This window comes from Bombina bombina, chromosome 3, assembly GCF_027579735.1.
Source record: "Bombina bombina isolate aBomBom1 chromosome 3, aBomBom1.pri, whole genome shotgun sequence".
In the NCBI taxonomy this organism is placed as follows: Eukaryota; Metazoa; Chordata; class Amphibia; order Anura; family Bombinatoridae; genus Bombina; species Bombina bombina.
In genome coordinates this window covers 790,518,445-790,538,395 of record NC_069501.1, presented here as the reverse complement: position 1 = coordinate 790,538,395, position 19,951 = coordinate 790,518,445, and the positions used below count along the sequence as shown (strand labels likewise).

General features: G+C 35.7%; 1 protein-coding gene across 1 annotated transcript in view; it reads right to left on the bottom strand.

Annotated features, from left to right (window-relative positions):
- Positions 1–437: 437 nt before the first annotated feature.
- The window catches only part of LOC128651931 (lysozyme g-like), a 40,762-nt gene continuing 21,248 nt past the window's right edge, over positions 438–19,951 (bottom strand). Inside the window, exons 3-4 of the mRNA XM_053704895.1 lie at positions 8,545–8,683; positions 438–923 (exon numbers count right to left, since the gene is read on the bottom strand). Coding sequence (XP_053560870.1) covers positions 793–923; positions 8,545–8,683 — 270 coding nt within the window. The 3' untranslated portion in view covers positions 438–792. The remainder of the gene's footprint in view (positions 924–8,544; positions 8,684–19,951) is intronic.

Sequence of the window (19,951 nt, the reverse complement as noted above, 5' to 3'; positions counted from 1 at the left end):
ATATTTACAGATATATAGGAATATCTATTTATAAATACATAGAACATATTCTGCTATGTGCCAAACATTGGAATGTGAAATATTTACAGTAAATACACAGCACTTTATTAAATATGAATATTGCAGATTTAGCACTGCAGAATCTGTTGGCGCTCTACAAATAAATGATAATAATTATACTTTTTCATGTTTTCATCTACTTGACTGCAAAGGGCTCCAATGCATATATATATATATATATATATATATATATATATATATATATATATATATATACATATGTATTTGTGTTTATATGTGTATATTTGTCTGTAAATACATATATACACACACATATATATATATACATACATACATGCATACACATAAACACACACACATATATATATATATATATATATATATATATATACACACACACACACACCTTTAGACATTCATATGTATGTATCTGTATGTTAAAACACTTTGCTTGCATTTTTTTCTGAGACCTCATATCTTTGAGCACTTTTTTGTGCAATATTTTTTCAAAATATTTTTTATTAGCTGGTGTTATTATGAGAGTAACTGCACTTTGTAATATATTTTTGGTAATCATTATAGGTTAAATCACTATTGCCCTCAAGTGATCACATTTGCTTTCAACTTGTAATATGAGCGGTAAATCCGATGCGCACAAACACCCGTGATAAACCCTCTTCGCTTGCGCATAACTTTTAGCGCTCCACTCATAATCTGGCCCTAAATTTATTATCTTGAGAACAGCTCAGAGGAGAGATCTCCATTTTTTAATTAAAATCCATGTTGCTTAAAACGCTGTGCCCTAGCAATAACGTCATTGGCAAAGTCTTTTCCTGCAGTGTATTTGTCTACATTTTCATCCAACACGCAGTTAGCACCACACATATAAGCTGCAACAGCACCTGTAATAAAATAAAGAGATTAAATAGCATATAGCTTTAATACGGTAAGCAGGACTTTTTCAAAGTTGCTACATTTTTTTTTTTATTTTTTTTTTTTAAAAGATTTTATTGCTCAATATAAATAAAAAGAACAGTTTTGGGAGACACAGCGCCCGTGCATTACAGTTCTATTACATAGTAACTTAATCTTATCACCAGTTTTGCGTAGATAACAAAGTATTAAGGCATACAATATTTCCAGCTTCCAACTACTTTAAATGTTTCGACCATGCACATAATAAGCAGAGAACAAACAGAAAAAGACAAGCTAAGAGAAAAAGCAAAAAAAACAGAAAATAAGATCATTGTCTTTAGTTGCATAAATATAGATAGGAGAGTATACTCCTCTACTCCTCTCCTAATTCAAAACTAGGAAACATTGTTCCATAGCTAACACATTTATGAAAAATTGTTGTGTTGCTGTCTAGATGCCTCAGCTATTCAAGTTCTTCGGTATGTGTCATTTATATCTTCTAGCTAGACCTTAACTTAAATCGTTCTTGGGGTAATCATTCCCTAAACTAACTATATCCGGACATATATCTATTGGATAAGTCTCCCTCACTACAATCTGATTCTCAGGAGATATCGGTTCCTTGTTATGGCTTCCTTTTAATTAATTGTCCCAAACCTATGCTAAAGGATAAAAGTTATCAATTTTAAGTGGGAGGGAAGAGGGGGAAAGGAAAGAAGGGGAAAAAAAAAGAAAAAAAAAAAAGGGGGGGATAAAGAGAGCTAATGAACCCACCAGTCCCCTATTCCTCGCATGACCATATTCTAGGGAATCGACCTCGTTCTATTTGCTGTTGGAACCAAGGGGAAGAGTTAAAATGTCGCACTACATGATTTTGTACGTCTATAGGAAGTGAGATAATATAGATCTTCCATTTACTAAAAAATCTAGAAACTTGTTTTGGATTGATAGCTCTTGTATTATATTGCTCCAACACCATTTGATACTGGACTTCTTTCAAAAACTCAGTAAATTTAAGTGGTTTATAGCTTCTCCAATTTCTTAGAATTAAGTTTCGGGCCGTCAAGACGAATAAGTTAATGAGTCTATTATTGGGTAGGTTAATAGTATGTTTACATAGAAACAATACCTGGTGTAGCGTCAGTTTAACCCTGATCCCCATTATCTTAGAGGCCCAAAAGTTCAATTTCTGCCAGAATTGGGCTACTTTGGGACAAGCCCAAAAGGAATGTATGTAGTCTGTAAACTCCTTACTACATTTAGGGCATTTCCTCTTTTCCCAGCTCCATTTGACCAGCCTAGCTGGAGTAAGATATGCCCTACTTACTGATTTTATATGGGACTCTTTCCATGTATGCATGAAAGTTGCCCTAACTGCCAATGAGATGCTTTGAGCTATATCCTCCGGTTCTACTTTTAGTTTTTCTTTTGCCCATTTTGTTGAAATTTCTACAAGATTATTCAGACCGCCCTCCTTTAGGACTGCTTGATATATTTGAGAGATCGTATTGACCCCCGCACTATATTGAGAAATTATACTCTTCAAGTTTTTACTATCTATCCCCGGCCCTGTGTCTGATCTCAATTTCTCCACCCAGTGCCTGATTTGTAGATATGCAAAGAAACTGGACCTTGGGAGATGGAATTGATAGGCTATGTTCTCAAATGAGCGAAGTCTCAGGTTATTACTTTCACAGATCTGTATTAAATATTTCACTCCATGTCTAGCCCAGAGATCAAAAACCGAAGGTTCACAAGCTATTGGAAAGCTCGGGTTCCCAACTAAAGGTAAAAATTCAGATTTCCTAAAATCTGCTCCCAATTCCATGCAAATTCTCTGCCATGCATGGACAATATACTTAAAGGTAATCATCTGATATACTTGATCAGGAAGTCTATTTGCCGCATGATGGAGAATCGACTTTAGAGTATACGGTTTTATCAGTGCAGATTCTATGATATAAAATGAGCTTAGATCCTTTTCAGTAATCCAATCGAGAGCAAATTTTGCTAATGCGGAGTAATTGTATATTTTTATGTTGGGGCACGCCATACCTCCTAGGGCTTTAGGGAGTGTTAATTTGTATAGTGAAATTCGTGGCTTCTTGCCCTGCCATATAAACTGATTAAATATCCTATTTAGGGTAACTAGGTCTTTCTTATATAGCAGAAGCGGTAAATTCTGCAGAAAATATAAAAGCTTAGGAAAAAGCACCACTTTAATTAACATAATACGAGCGCTAAGTGATAGGGGGAGATTACCCCAACTCTGTAGTTTCAGAGCCAGACCCTTGATACACTGTTTAAGATTCAGATCATACCACCTATTGGGGTCCCTACTCAGTGTGATTCCTAAGTATGTTATCTGAAAAGTTTCTAAAAATGGATGTTTACAGGAGATTATAAATTTACGTATCCACATAATCTCTGATTTTTCATAGTTGATCTTATAGCCTGAAAAGGAGCTAAAGAGGTTACATAAGTCCAGCAATCGGGGAATAGTTATCCTTGAATTACTAAGAAAAAGCAGAAGATCATCTGCGAACAAAGACAGAACTAACTTCTGTCTTCCTAACTGAATACCCTGCATTTCTCTTCTCAAAAGAATTGCAAAAGGTTCAAGAGATAGATTAAAGAGAAATGGGGACAAAGGGCACCCCTGACGAGTGCCCCGCCCCAGCGTAATTTTCTCAGTCAGTTCCCCATTCACTATAAGTGTAGAAGTTGGTCCCTTATAAAGTTGTGTAATAAAGTGTTGAAAGGGGCCAATTATACCAAATTTTCCTAATGCCGTTAACATATGATCCCATATAATAGAATCGAACGCCTTTTCGGCGTCGATTGTAAGTATGGCGAGGTCTGGTTTAGGAGAGGGCCTTTGTCTTTCTGTTTTATTCCAAAAATAATCTAGGACTAATTGAACTTTCCTGAGGTTTTTAACAGGATTCCTACCCGTCATAAAGCCCGTCTGATCTAAGTGGACCAAATCACCTAGGGGGGCTTTCAATCTATTAGCCAGGATGTATGTCAAGAGCTTGTAGTCCTGATTCAGCAGCGAGATAGGCCTGTATGATGTAGTTAGCTCCAAATCCTTACCTTTCTTGGGAATTAGAACAATATTAGAAGCTGCAAACAGCCTAGATTGAGGTTTATTCCCAATAAAGTAGTAATTAAATAGCTTACCGAGAACCGTCGGAATCTGATCTGAGAGTAATTTATAAAATTCTGCCGGTAGGGAGTCAGGCCCTGGAGTTTTCCCTAACTTTAATTTCTGAATAGCCTTTGCAATCTCCTCAGCAGTAAAAGGTTTGTTAAGCTCTTGGAGGTCCTCTTTCTTAATTTGAGGCAATGGTATTCCTTGCCAAAATTGTTGTTTAGCAATAGGATTAATCTGTTTCTGTGCATATAATTCTTGATAAGTCTGAAAGAAGGCTTCTCTTATTTTTGAGGGATCCGACACTCTACTATTCCTATGTTTAACTACTACTATGTAGTTTTTCTGCTGTCTAATACTGACAATCCTTGCAAGATATTTAGCTGAGACTCCATGAACTCCAGAATATAAAGCCTTCAACTTCAAATCCTCTGATGCGGAATGTTGTTTCAAGAAGAGATCATATCTAGTTTTACTATCTTTATATTTTTGCCAGTGCTCAGGCGAGGAATCCATAAGATATCTCCTATAATTGTTACTTAGGGTTTTTGCTAATTGCTCCTTCCTTTTCCCCCAAATTGCCCTCATTCTTATTATATATGCCTCAATCTCTCCTCTAAAAACTGCTTTCGCAGTTTCCCAGAAGATTTCTGGCTTATCCAAGTGTTCTTGGTTGTCAGTCATAAATTGGTGCCACCTCTTTTGAATCAATTTTTTAAAATGGGGGTTATTATAAAGATATTGGGGGAAAAAAAACTTATTTACTGTCGATACATTTCCAGCTAATCCTATCTCTAGGGTGATAATAGCATGATCAGAAATCACGATATCTTGAATTTCTGCCCGCATCTTCATTTTTGACATATGCTTTGAAACTAAAAAATAATCTATCCTTGAAAATGAAGCATGTGCCCAAGAGGCACAGGTGTACTCCCGACGATCTGGGTTCTGTACCCTCCAAATATCTTGTAGAACCAAACTTTTAGTGAACCCTTGAAGAATATCTGTTCCCCTGGCTTTCCTTATCGCCGTCCTAGTTTTCGATCTATCCAGAACCTGGGAGAAGGCCATATTAAAATCACCGATAACTATTAAATTCTTCCCAGAATATAAAAACAATTTTAATCTCAAATCTTCCCAAAAACTTTTATCTACAGCATTGGGGCCATATACGTTACAGAAAATAAAATTGGAGCCTCTTACTTCCATCTCTACAATTTGATATCGGCCATTTAGGTCATTTACTACATTTTTAATTTGATAATCTAATTTTTTATGTATTAGAATAGCTAGACCTCTGTTAGATTTGTCATATAGTGTATACAGGACCTCCCCAACCCATTTGGTTTTAAGTTTAATAGCCTCTTTTGGTTTGAGATGGGTCTCCTGAATAAAAGCTATATCAGGATTCTGAAGTCCTAGGTGTCTAATAACCGACTTCCTTTTACTCAGAGATGAGATTCCTCCAATATTCCAAGATACCAGCCTTAAATTAACCATTTAGACTACTAGAGGCTAGGGGGGAAGAAAAAAAAAAAGGGAGGGGGGGAGGGGGGGATATAAAGGGAAGAGATAAGGGGAGAAGAAAAAAAAAAAAAGAGAAGGGGGGGGGGGGGGAAGGAAAAAGGTCCCCCCCTCCCTCACCACAAACATCATCGCTCTTTCATCCTTCCGCCCTTCTGCAATTATTAAAATTTCTTTCACAAAACAAACTACATCTATCAAATTTATCACTGTCAAAATTGGGACCGCCATTCATTCCCTATTGGGCCTCATTCTCGTTTCATAATTACCTTGATTATACTCCTATACTATGACAAAATGACTTAATTTCTTCAGGTTTTGTGAAACTGTGAATCTTACCATCTTTTTCTAGTATTATCTTAGCAGGGTAGACTAATCTCGCTTTAAGATTGGCTCTGATCAATTGAGAGCAGTATGGAGCCATTTCCCTACGTTTAGTTTGGGTCTCCATTGAAAAGTCTTGGAATAATAATATTTTGTTGGGGCCAATCATTATATTATTGTTCTTACGGTATAATCTAAGGATGTGAAATTTGTCTTGAAAGTTCAAGAACTTAATAATAACCGGTCTGGGTCTAGACTGTCCCTCTAAATTACTTCTAGGCTGGCCTAGTCTGTGGGCTCTCTCTATTGGAATCCTGACATTCTCTATATTACTTCCTACAAGTTTTGGAAGCTGTATGGCTGCAAAATTTATCAGGTTGTGGTATTCCGCGGTTTCCGGAAGTCCCACGACCCTCAGGTTATTGCGCCTTGCCCTGTCCTCTAGTTCCTCAACTTTAGCTTGAATCACAGAGAGTTTAACCTCATGTGAATTAACCATCTGGTCTTGTGATGTAAATATATCTTCTATGTCAGATACTCTGGACTCTACCTCATTCATACGATTAGAGAACTGTTTAATTTCATTTGTAACAGTTACCATTTCAGATTTTAAGGCTTCAAATTGAGGCATCACTAGTTCTGAAATCTGTTGAATGAGGAGAGCATTATCTGGACCACTTGCTCCTATATCGTTCTGATTGAGTAAATCTGAACTACCCTCATTGGATTTGAGTTTACCTCTTGCTTTAGTTGGCATAATGGGGGAGGTGTTTTTAGTGTGTGAAATAAATCTTTCCATGTAGTGAGTGTATTTATAGAAAAAAGAAGGTCCAAGGTCCTGATCTAGATGTATTTGAAAGTTATTATTCTATCTTGCTCTTGGATCTTAATCAGTGAAATTACTCCATCCTTAATTAAGATAGACTAATTAAGTATGCAAAAAGAAAACAGTGTGTGTGATAAAAAAAAAAAAAAAAAATATAAAGAAAAAATCAACAAAAAACGGGTCTAACCTGTCCACTAGGGTGGAACCGATTGTGCAGTGAATGTGGTAATCAAGGGAGAGAGAGGGGTCCTATTGAGACCGCTCCCTCCTGAGGGAAAAAGTGTTCTTTCAAGTACAATCGTGCAAAAACAACAAAGCAACAACAAACAGTGATCTAAACTTAATCTATATTATGCGTAACGTGAGGCACTTCTTTGTGGGCGCCGTGCCCTCTACTTTTATTTGCTACTGGGAGCACAAATAGTGTACTCCACAGAGAAAAATAAGTGAGTGTGTGTGAATACCACCTCCTAAAACTTATAGCAATCTCAGTCTGTTATTCTGAGTAAAAAAGGATAAGCAGAGTAAACAATTTATGTAACAATTTCTTTGCTTGCTACATCGTGGAACAAAGCAATTAATAATAGAGACAAAGAAAAAAACAGCCTACACTACAGCTGGCCCAAAGAATACCTTGCTTACGACCAGGTGTTTTAGCCTATAAACCAAAATTTGTTAAGATGTATATCTCTTTTCTCTATGAGAACAAAAACAACAATACTGTTTTTAGTCTGAACCCCTGCTAAGCACTCTATACAAAGGGAAGAAATTCAACACCCTTAACATATAAGATTTCCTAGCTGTTTAGCTATTAGGCTTAGGTTCTCAGATAAGAAGTAAATGCAAGGAAAACAGTTGTCTGATTGTAGGACTGTGGGTCATTTACCTAAGGGATTCACTTTTGTATTGTCTTTCTATGGTAACAGAGCCTTTCAGGATAACCTTTGAAATAAATAAACATTCTTTACAGGGATTAAAGTTAACCCTTGCTTCTAAGACCTTTAACTTTGATTCCTTGACTATCTTTTGGATACCACAAACCCTTAAAGTCACTTATATAAGTTGGTAGAAACTGATTCTTGAGAACGTGTATGACCTTTATCAACTGTCCACAGACCCTTTATAGGGTTGCTAAATTTTTAATAAAATAGTTCCACAAAATAAATAAATGTTAAATTGTATAAGTATTAAAATGTGCAGTATTCTGATATTCTGTAATTACAAATAAGTTGTATAATAAGTAATATGATACAATATAATATAATGTAATAGGTAACATGAACAGATTATTTCCTGTCTGTTAATGGCTCATCCATTTAAAATGATTAATGTTTAATTGTATTGCTTATAATTGGGAAATGTAATAATTTATTATTTATCTACTACACAAAGAAAAAAGCCTCTCTATTGGATAATAAAAGAATATCACTGTTATTTTACTTTAAATGGACATGTTACCCATATGCTAAATCACTTGAGAGATGTAGCATATAATTACTAGAAAACATATAACATGAACATTTTCTATAGAAAAAAGATATTTGACCTCAAAATGTCCTCACGTCACCAGGCTGAAAGCTCTTTGAGCAGTTATTCATTAGCTTTGGCAAGGGAAAAAAACAGCAAGTCAGCATTATCAGTGCTGGGTTCACACTTTGCTTTGCTGTGATCTTGTAGGATTTCAACATCATTTATCAAAATGTCATAGTAAACTGCCTTAATCCCCCAAAATATACCTCTCTGATAATCTTTTATTAAACACCATAAAATTTAAACAGACCTTTGAGACGTTCCTTAGCGTTCCAGCCTGGAAATTTATTATTAATGCTATCCATCATTTTAATCAGTATCTCTGTGGCCTGATTAAGGTGTTCTTCACTGTTCCATGATCCACAAGGCTTGTAATATGTTTTGTTAACCTAGAAACAGCAACATAAAAAAAACAAAAATCAAATTTATTCTATTGGAATAAAGATGCTCATAAGCTTCATCTCAAAGTGTTTAGCGAAGACTAGCATTTTACCATACCAATTAAGCATAAGTTTGCCATTGATTCTATAGTATACCATATTTGACTGACTCCAGTCTCCAACATTTTAATTCATTTTCATTTGAGTTATGATCTATGAAGTGCCAGGCTATTTAAAGTAATTTTGTTATTCCCTAACTCTTTAAGGGTATTTCTAATTGTACATAACAGTTCTGTGTTGGGAGGGGACCTAGTTAACAAGTATTTCCACATGAGCAAGAGTTACTTTCCAGTTTGGGACCATTCCTTCTGATGATACATTTTTTTCTGGGTCTTAGATGGACACAATTTGGTTATATTCAGAATCTTTTTTCCTATTTTTCTGCAACATTTTTATGAATATTCTGTGTTTGGATGCTTAAACTGCAGCTTTCCCTAAACAGAGCTCTAGCCCCCTATGCCTAAAGATTAGGGCATCAGATAAAGGCTCTAAACAATTGTTAGAAGCATTCAGTTGAGATACACATTATAACAATATAATATGTGACATAAAAAAATGTGTAAAAAATACGGTGGTCCTCGGTTTACGACGGTTCAATTTGCGCCCTTTCAGAATAACAACCTTTTTTTCAGTCATGTGACTGCTATTGAAAAGCATTGAGAAACAGTGCATTAGGTGGAGCTATCCTCTTGTGTTGCAGCAAATATATGCAAGCCAAGCAAGCTGAAATTAATCAGTTCAACCAGACCTGAGCTATCGAGCAGCTTTCAAAGAACAAGATCTTCCTGTCTATAAATCAGTCCAGATTGGAATGCATAGAAAGAACTGTTTGCAGAAAAATGCAAGTAAAGCATGTTTTGTGTGATTATTTTATTAGGTTTATAATGCTGTTTAGCAAATGTTTGTGTTCATTTAACTTAGTTTAATTATATATTCTGTGTTGTGTGATTATTTTATTAGGTTTATAATGCTGTTTAGCATTTAAAGTCTTAATTTCAAAGCTTTAAAAATAATGTATTAGGTGTTACTTATGACAATTTTGAGAGGGTCCTGGAAACAAACTCCTCACTTCCAATTGACTTACATTATAAACTGGGTTTCAATTTACAATGGTTTTGATTTAAAACCATTCCTTCTGGAACCTATCCCTGGCGTAAACTGAGGGCTACCTGTATAATCTTAATTGGTGGAAAAAATGTATTAAACCTATTAGAAAGAGGATACAATGTCCAAATTCGTTTGGGTCTTCTTTTCTTTTTCCACACTTTTTTCACAATTTCTCCTCATAAAAATAAGAGAGAAAAATACATAATAGTGCAATCCTGTTTGACCTCTTAATAAATCCTGACAACTTCACGAGTTCTTACTTACATGATTTAGCGCTTTGTTTGTAAAACAGTGTTATGTTTGGCACATGGACAGACTTCCACTCAGCATCCAATAAAAGGTTTAATTATAAAAACACAAAAATTGAACTTAACTTAAAGGTTGTATAAAACTCAGTAGAAATGGTCTAAAATACCTCTTTAATTCCCAATGTCCTGGTGCAAAGCCTGTAACAGAGTTCAAATGAATTAATCTGACACGTGTCCGCTTTGTCAAGGATATAACTATCGGGCATATTTATCAAGTTCCGTATGGAGCTCGATGCCCTGTGTTTCCGGTGAGCCTTCAGGCTCGCCAGAAACAGAAGTTGTGAAGCAGCAGTCTAAAGACCGCTACTCCATAACCTGTCTGTCTGCTCTTAGTACGTGGACAGAAATTGCCAGAAATCAACACGATTGACACCCCCTGATTGAACTGCTGGTGCAATGATAAATGTTGAGAGCTGTCGGCATTTATCGATGTGCAGCGGACATGATCCCCTATATCAGATCATGTACGCTCACACTATAATAAATATGCCATTGCCCATATATCTTCTTTCTTGCCAAGTTTTTAAACCCCTTACTGTATTAACATTGGTTGTTTATTTCCTTCATATAATTGGCTGTAATGCGCAGCATTCTCTAAATTTCCAGCCTTCTCAATTCCCGTCACTTAGTACATCGACATGTATCACTTCCAGTTTCCCTAGTCACTTTCGGTTGGCGGGTATTGAGACAGCAATCACCATTGTAGTAGTTCTTTTGGTGGCCGCCATTGTGGTAGTCCCTTATTTAGAAAGGCTGCCATATTTATAGTCCGTACAACACAAATTATATTTTAAAACCAGGTAAGGGGCATAACATTGAAAAATTCTTTAGACATATATGTACACACACTGCTGTATTGTAAATTTTTTGTACAAAAAAATACCTAAAAAACATGACATTATAAAGAAAGATTACCTCTTTATATCCACAAGTAAAAGTAGTTATAAATCTACCATCTCTATTATTCCTAAGCCACATATAATGCAATAGAAAGATGATTTAAAAGGATAATTTAAAAATGTTAATTTAAAAATGGATAGTGAATAAAGGTAAAATAAAATAAAAATACATATATAAAGATAAAAAGATAAGGTAAAAAAAGTTGATAAAAGAGGAAAAAAAGAGGGGACAGTGAAAGTGAGACACTTCTATATAGTGACTTATTGTGCCTCTGTCTATATTAGTGTATGATATTGTAATATACTATCCACATAATTTCATAGGAACTGACCTATCTCAAATACTTTATTTAATCCTTTTGGCACATGACTATCTAGTTCAAATATACATTTCATTTCAAGCCTATTTAGAATGCCAATTGTATCTCCCCCTCACCAATGTGGGATTACTTTAGCAATTCCCATAAAGTTTAAATCATTGGGGTTGCACTCATGTTTTTTTAAAATTAAATTATATAGGATGTTTTTATTTCCTTTTCTGATATTATATATGTGTTCAGATATTCTCACTTTAAGTTGGCGGGTAGTGCGTCCTACATACTGTAGTCCACACAAACATTGTAACAGATAAATTACATTCTTGCTGTTACAAGTTATCATCTGGTCTATGTTATCTCCTTTCTGTATGTTTAGATGTAATATTAGTCTGTGTGCAGCTCTTTGATAGAATATACTTCAAATTAGGGGCTTTACGGAAGACTATTCTAGGTCTATCCCTTAGTATCTCTTCCAATCCTAGATCCCTTTTTAAAAGATATCCCAATTTCTTTCAATAATTTCTTTTAATTTAAAACCCTCAGTACTGTAATCGAGAATTATTGTTCTGTAAATTTAATTTTTATCCCAATCTTCTCATTTGTCTTTATTCATTAAAAGATTACCCCTATTTGTCTTATCTATCTATTTAATAGTCCTATCTAGTACCCCTACATCAAATCTTTTTGCTACAAATCTGTGTTTCAGTACCTCAGCTTGTTCTCTATAGTTATTTTCCTCAGTACAGTTTCTCCTAATCCTGTATCCTTAAATTGTCCTTAGGGGATATTATTTAACCAAATCTTTTAATGGTAACTATTCTTTTCTATACATGACTGAGTTAGTGTCCATTTTCTTGAAGAAGTTTTTGATTTTAATCATAGTATCCTCAATATAAATTTCCAAATCAAGATAGTTGAAAGACGTTTCACTAACTTCCAAAGTTAATGTAACACCCCAATTATTATCATTCAGTTACTTCATATATTTTTTCAAATCTGTCCTTGGGCCATTCCAGATAAACAAAGTATTGTCTATCTACAATGGGTAACCAGGTATCACTCCCTGTCATGCAAACTATAAACAAAGTATTCATTCCACATTGCCATAAAAAGGTTTGCATAACTGGAGGCAGACCTGGTCCCCATTGCAGTTCCGTTAATTTGTAGGTAGAATTCATCCTGAAACCAGAAAAAATAGATTCTAATATTAGTTCTATTCCTTCAAAAATATATCCAATTTGATTGTCCAATAGATTCTTATCTTTTAAGTGCATAATCATCTGCTTCAATTCCTTTTTTATGTTCTATTACAGTGTATAGTGATGTCACGTCTGCTGTGACCAAAAACCAATTACTCTGCCATTTTATATCTTTCAATTTACATATAATATCAGTAGTGTCTTTCACATATGCTTTTGCAATTGGTTGAATACATTTATCAATATAATTGGATAGATTGCTAGTTAAGGCTCTGATTCCAGAAACAATGGGTCTTCCTGGTGGATTATTTCTGTCTTTATGAATTTTTGGAAGGACATAGAATGTTGGAACTCTTGGGTATCATGTATCCAAAAATTCACCTCCTTTTTTATTTAGAAGGCCTATTGTCTGGCCTTTCCTCAAATACTTATCTAGTTTATTTTTTATTCTCACACCCGATTAGATTTAAGTTTAAGATAGGTATATATATCTGTTGTCTTTCACATTCTCTAATATATCCATCTTTATCTGCTGGTTTTAATATAATGTTCTTATTCACTTTTAATTGTTCTAAACCTAATTTCTCAGTTTTGTTAAGATTACTATGATAGTTTCTTTTTAATTCATTAATATAGTTTATTTTTTATTCTCTAGTTTATTTTTTATTCTCACACCCAATTAGATTTAAGTTTACGATAGGTATATATAGTTTTGTTAAGATTACTATGATAGTTTCTTTTTAATTCATTAATATACGGCTAGATTACAAGTTTTGTCGGTAAAAACTTGCGTTGCTAACGAGCCTTTTTTTCCAGCGCTCACTTTAAACAACGCTGTTTAATGGCTGCGTTAGCCTCAGAAAAGTGAGCATTGAGCAAATTTAGCGCCACTTCTACCTGTAATACCAGCATTGCTTACGGTAGTGGTAAGCTGGCAAAACGTGCTTGTGCACGATTTCCCCATAGGAAACAATGGGGCTGAGATGGCTGAAAAAAAAGCTAACACCTACAAAAAAGTAGCATTCAGCTCTTAACGCAGCCCCATTGTTTCCTATGGGAAAATACTTTTAATACTTTCAATGTCTACACCTAACACCCTAACATGAATCCAGAGTCTAAAAACCCCTAATCTTACACTTATTAACCTCTAATCTGCTGCCCTAACATTGTCGCCACCTGCATTATACTATTAACCCCTAATCTGCCGCTCCGGACATCGCCGCCACCTACAATATCCCTATGAACTCTTAATCTGCTGCCCCTAACCTCGCCGACACCTATATTATATTTATTAACCCCTAATCTGTCGCCCCCAACATCGCCGCCACCTACTTACAATTATTAATCCCTAATCTGCCGCCCCCAACGTCGCCGCTACTATATTAAATGTATTAACCCCTAAACCTAAGTCTAACCCTAACACCCCCTAACTTAAATCTATTTTTAATAAAACTAAATAAAATTTCTATAATTAAATAAATTATTCCTATTTAAAACTAAATACTTACCTATAAAATAAACCCTAATATAGCTACAATATAACTAATAGTTACATTGTCGCTATTTTAGAATTTATATTTATTTTACAGGCAACTTTGTATTTATTTTAATTAGGTACAATAGCTATTAAATAGTTAATAACAATTTAATAGCTACCTAGTTAAAATAATTACAAAATTACCAGTAACATAAATCCTAACCTAAGTTACAAATACACCTAACACTACACTATCAATAAATTAATTAAATAAATTAACTACAATAATTTAAAATAAAATACAATTAAATAAACTAAACTATATTACAAAACCCCCCCCCACTAAATTACAAAAAATAAAAAAATATTACAAGAAGTTTAATCTAATTACACCTAATCTAAGCTCCCTTATAAAATAAAAAGCCCCCCAAAATAATAAAATTCCCTATCCTAACCTAAATTACAAAGTAATCAGCTCTTTTGCCAGCCCTTAAAAGGGCTTTTTGCAGGGCATTGCCCGAAAGTAATCAGATCTTTTACCTGTAAAAAAAAAGAAATACAATACCCCCCCCCAACATTACAACCCACCACCCACACACCCCTACTCTAAAACCCACCCGATCCCCCTTAAAAAACCTAACACTACCTCATTGAAGATCACCCTACCTTGAGCCGTGTTCACCCAGCCGGGCACCGATGGGGCAGAAGAGGACATCCGGATTGGCAGACATCTTTATCCAGACGGCATCTTCTATATTCATCCTTCCGGAGCAGAGCGGAGCCATCTTCTATCCAGCCGACACTGAGCCATCCTCTTCAATCGAAGTCCTAACGAAGAATGAAGGTTCCTTTAAATGACGTCATCCAAGATGGCGTCCCTCGAATTCTGATTGGCTGATAGAATCCTATCAGCCAATCGGAATTAAGGTAGGAAAAATCCGATTGGTTGATTTAATCAGCCAATCAGATTGAAGTTCAATCCGATTGGCTGATTGGATCAGCCAATAGAATGTGAGGTCAATTCTATTGGCTGATCCAATCAGCCAATCGGATTGAACTTCAATCCGATTGCCTGATTAAATCAAACAATTGGATTTTCCTACCTTAATTCCGATTGGCTGATAGAATCCTATCAGCCAATCGGAATTTGAGGGACGCCATCTTGGATGACGTCATTTAAAGGAACCTTCATTCTTCTTTAGGACTTCGATTGAAGAGGATGGCTCCGCTTCGGCTGGATAGAAGATGGCTCCGCTCCGCTCCGGAAGGATGAAGATAGAAGATGCCGCCTGGATGAAGATGTCTGCCGGTCCAGATGTCCTCTTGTGCCCGGATAGGATGAAGACTTCTGCCTGTCCAGATGTCCTCTTCTGCCCCATCGGTGCCCGGCTGGATGAACACGGCTCCAGGTAGGGTGATCTTCAATGGGGTAGTGTTAGGTTTTTTTTTTAAGGGGGGATCGGGTGGGTTTTAGAGTAGGGGTGTGTAGGTGGTGGGTTGTAATGTTGGAGGGTATTGTATTTCTTAGAGCTGATTACTTTTGGGCAATGCCCCGCAAAAAGCCCTTTTAAGGGCTGGTAAAAGAGCTGATTACTTTGTAATTTAGTTTAGGATAGGGAATTTTAATATTTTGTGGGTTTTTTTTATTTTATTAGGGGGATCTGATTAGATGTAATTAGTTTAAATAAATTGTAATTTCTTTTTTATTTTCTGTAATTTAGTGATTGTTTTTTTCATAATTTAGTTTATTTAATTTAATTGTAATTAGTTTAATTTAATTTAGGTAATTAATTTATTTATAGAGTAGTGTTAGGTGTAATTGTAACTTAGGTTAGGGTTTATTTTACAGGTATATTTGTATTTATTTTAGCTAGGTAGTTATTAAATAGTTAATAACTATTTAATAACTATTGTACCTAGTTACAATAAAAACAAAGTTGCCTGTAAAATAAAAATAAATCCTAAAATAGCTACAATGTAACTAATAGTTATATTGTAGCTATATTAGGGTTTATTTTATAGGTAAGTATTTAGTTTTAAATAGGATTCATTTATTTAATTATAGTAATTTTATTTAGATTTTTTTAAATTATATTTAACTTAGGGGGGTGTTAGGGTTAATAACTTTATTATAGTAGCGGCAACGTTTGGGGCGGGAGATTAGGGGTTAATAATTGTAGGTAGGTGGCGGCGATGTTAGGGATGGCAGATTAGGGGTTAATAAAATTTATTATAGTGTTTGCGAGGCGGGAGTGTGGCGGTTTAGGGGTTAATACATTTATTATAGTGGCGGCGATGTCTGGTCAGTTTGTGATGTGGGGGGGCCTCGGTTTAGGGGTTAATAGGTAGTTTATGGGTGTTAGTGTACTTTATAGCACTTTAGTTAAGAGCTTTACGTTATGGCGTTAGCCCATAAAACTCTTAACTACTGACTTTAATATGCGGTAGGAGTCTTGGAGGTAGAGGCTGTACCGCTCACTTCTTCCAAGACTTGTAATACCGGCGTTAGGAAAATCCCATTAAAAAGATAGGATATGCAATTGACGTAAGGGGATTTGCGGTATGGAAAAGTCGCGGAAAAAATGTGAGCGGTACACCTGTACCTGCCTGACTCGTAATACCAGCGGGCGTTAAAAATCAGCGTTAGGGGGGGGGCGGAGCCAACTGCCTAAGAGGAAAGACGTGCTCTAACAGAGCTCCTGATGTTTATTTCCTAGAACTATGATTTATTGAAGTCCTAAGCATCTATATCTTTTCCTCAACCTGCCTCAAGAATGGAGGTTTCCTCCAGGTATTTTACTCTTCTATTGCGGGACATGTTGGAGAGAGCTGACAGCCAATTTCTCAGCTTGCGGTCTATTTTTATGGAGCTCCGCAACCAAGATGGCGTCGCTTCCCTACTTTACTCAGACACCCACGCGGCTGACCAGATTGCAGACCCACAGCTCACTCGATATATCTCTGATCGATCGCAGGAAAGGCAGCCCAGAGGGAGTTTGACCAAAGTTACTGCTAGAGAGGACCCGGAACAATCCTGCACAGCTACAGCGCTTCACACAGCCGCCAACAGTTTTCAACAAGTGGGACTTACCCAGAATAAGGCTGTGCGGTGTCAGAAGCCCTCTCCCCACTCACGTCTGCCTCAACTCAGGTCTCCAGTCATTAAATGTCCCAAAATACAGGGAGAAATAAGAGACTATCGAAACCAATTGGCGGGTGACTCATATCTACCACTTGGAATATTAAAGGAAGCCGTGGCGGGGCGCAAGATGGCGAATCAGACCGCAAGTTATAAGAGGTCAGTGCAAACATGTTCTCCTGGGCAGAGCAGTGCCCTACAGATCTCAGCCATTGAAATGGATTCCAAGCAGCAAGAAGGGCACTTTCCACACAAGCTGGAATATAGCCCAGCAAAAATCACAGCGTGGTGGCCCACTAAAGGGAAATTGGCTGTTTACAGAGGTGACTTGATCAATCTGAGTTCCCACAACTATCAATACCATTCACAAAGATATCTGGATCTGTTTGGCTACCCTACTTCTAACAGTCTCTATATGAGAGAAGGCATCGGTTGAGATATTTGAACCCGCAGGACTGATTTAAGGGCTCAGACAGCTGATAGTGTGACTACCCACAAGTCGTAGGATAAGATTTGAACTGCTTAGGGTATTACTAATACCTGCTTTTCTTATAATAGGACGCTAAGATGGAGATAAGAGGAGTTAAAAGTTTAATATAACTGGTTTGCTATCACATTCTCCTGAAGGGATTAGCTTACTATCACTAGATTGCAAGATGATGTGAACTGATTTGATTTGCAGAAGCTATACCCTTCTATATTGTTCTTATATTGTACTTCTTTTCCCATATTATTTGTATAAGAATTGTTTTAACATATCTGCAAGTGTTTTTTCCTTTTTTGATATGTATTTATGCACAGTTATACTCTCTATCTATTTGATAAATACAAGAAAATATATACGCATGCAAGCTCTGTAAGTCATAAAAATTATTACAGTACACCATACCTGATACCATATACAGTGCAAAAGCCTGATTTAGCATATCCCACACTTAGACCAGCCCATAGCTATAGCCGAGCTAGGAGGTGAAATGTTAATTTTGGTTACTTTATTGTGCTTTTTCTTTCTGTATTCAAAGTTATGATATATCCTGAAGAATGCCTTACACGACTGCTCTTCTATAACCTAAAATACCAAATACCCTATTATCCTATGGACTGGATGTTGTATTACTATAAATTTTGCTATAGAGATTAGTAGTCATTAGGAGAATCTAACTGTCTATAACCCAGGCATCTAGGTCTGCTGATACTTACTACTTGTTTAAAGTACAAAGTCTAACCCAGTGCCACTTGTTTATACGCACAGAAGTTTAATTAGACTCCATAATAGCTCATGGGTAGAGCTTATTATACCAAATGTATGCAGCAAGTAGCGTTACAGGACTGTCTTAACGAATTCACTAATGTATTTATTTGGCTACTTTAGAGCCCCTGTACCTTCACTTCTCAGCAATTTTCGGCCAGTTATGTCCTATTTCTTAGGTCCCAATGCTAACTGGTACAAACGCTATATTATATGCCTCTTATTAGACATAGACAGTTTTGTCTGTAATTTACATGTTTAAATTATTTAGCTTGGGTTTTTGTCCTTTTGTATAGGATAATATTTTTTTTCTTTTTTTCTTGTTTTTTTTTACATTATAATATATTAGGTATACCTCTCTCTGTTTGTTTACATCAGATAGCATACGATTAATAGTAGGTTTCCTCTACTGATAAATGACACTGATACTTACCATACCCACTAAATGACATTGGTCACAATAGGTATAGATAATTGACAATATTTTGAGTACATATTGCTCAATATCATTTTGACAATTATATCATATGCTCGTAGCTATAGTAAAGTTATTTATGCTGCCTAATATTCTTCTCTAGAGATGTAGTGTTTATATCATTCTCAGAGAAGGTGGCTCTGATCTGTATATATTCCCCTGAGCTGTCTTATCTTTCGAATAGCCATCTAGCACTTTGCCTCTCAAAAGCTATCAGATTTGTGTTGAGATTTCGGATGTCTAAAATAAGTCAGACAGCAATATTTAAACACTAGATATGAATCTTGGAAGTCACATTCCTGTCAGTTTTATGCCTCAGGCCCAAATCCCAATTAGTTCTCACATGGTAACAGAGTCATAATATTTAAATATGTACGGTATACTAAGGTAAACTACCTACAGAAACTAGTTTAGATAGATTACCTTTAGTCTTGTATCTTTATGTGTAGAATCGCTTGTTTTAACACACAGTATGTTCTATTAACATTAGTTCAACGGATACCATATGATATCTAGTGAGGTTCCTTAATGCGAAAACTGAACTAGAGTTATAGGAACTATATTTCTGATACCTCCACCCCCCCCCCTTCTTTTCCCCTTTCTTCCATGCTCCGAGCGGTGCTTACCCGCTGACTTTTTCCCTATTTCCCCCCAGCTATCATTAAGCCCAAAAGCGGCTATTCTCCAGACTAACATATTGATTCTTTTATTACACTTAAAAGGGTCCATGAGTGGCCTTCTAATTAGTCTGACAAAGTAAGATTGAAAAATTATAAAATAGAGGTTGATTAGCCTTGCTCTCCTATATTTGTACGCTGTTTTACAAATGTTTTTGTTCTATATATGTTGACATGTTTACTATTGGCAATATGAGGCAATGTTTGTTTTCTTTTCTTTTGTATGTATTATAAAACCTCAATAAAAAATTATTTAAAAAAAAAAAAAAAATCAGCGTTAGGACCCCTTAACGCTGCTTTTTAAAGCTAACGCCAAACTCGTAATCTAGCTGATAGTTTTTAACATTTTCCAGAAAAATCCATCCATTGG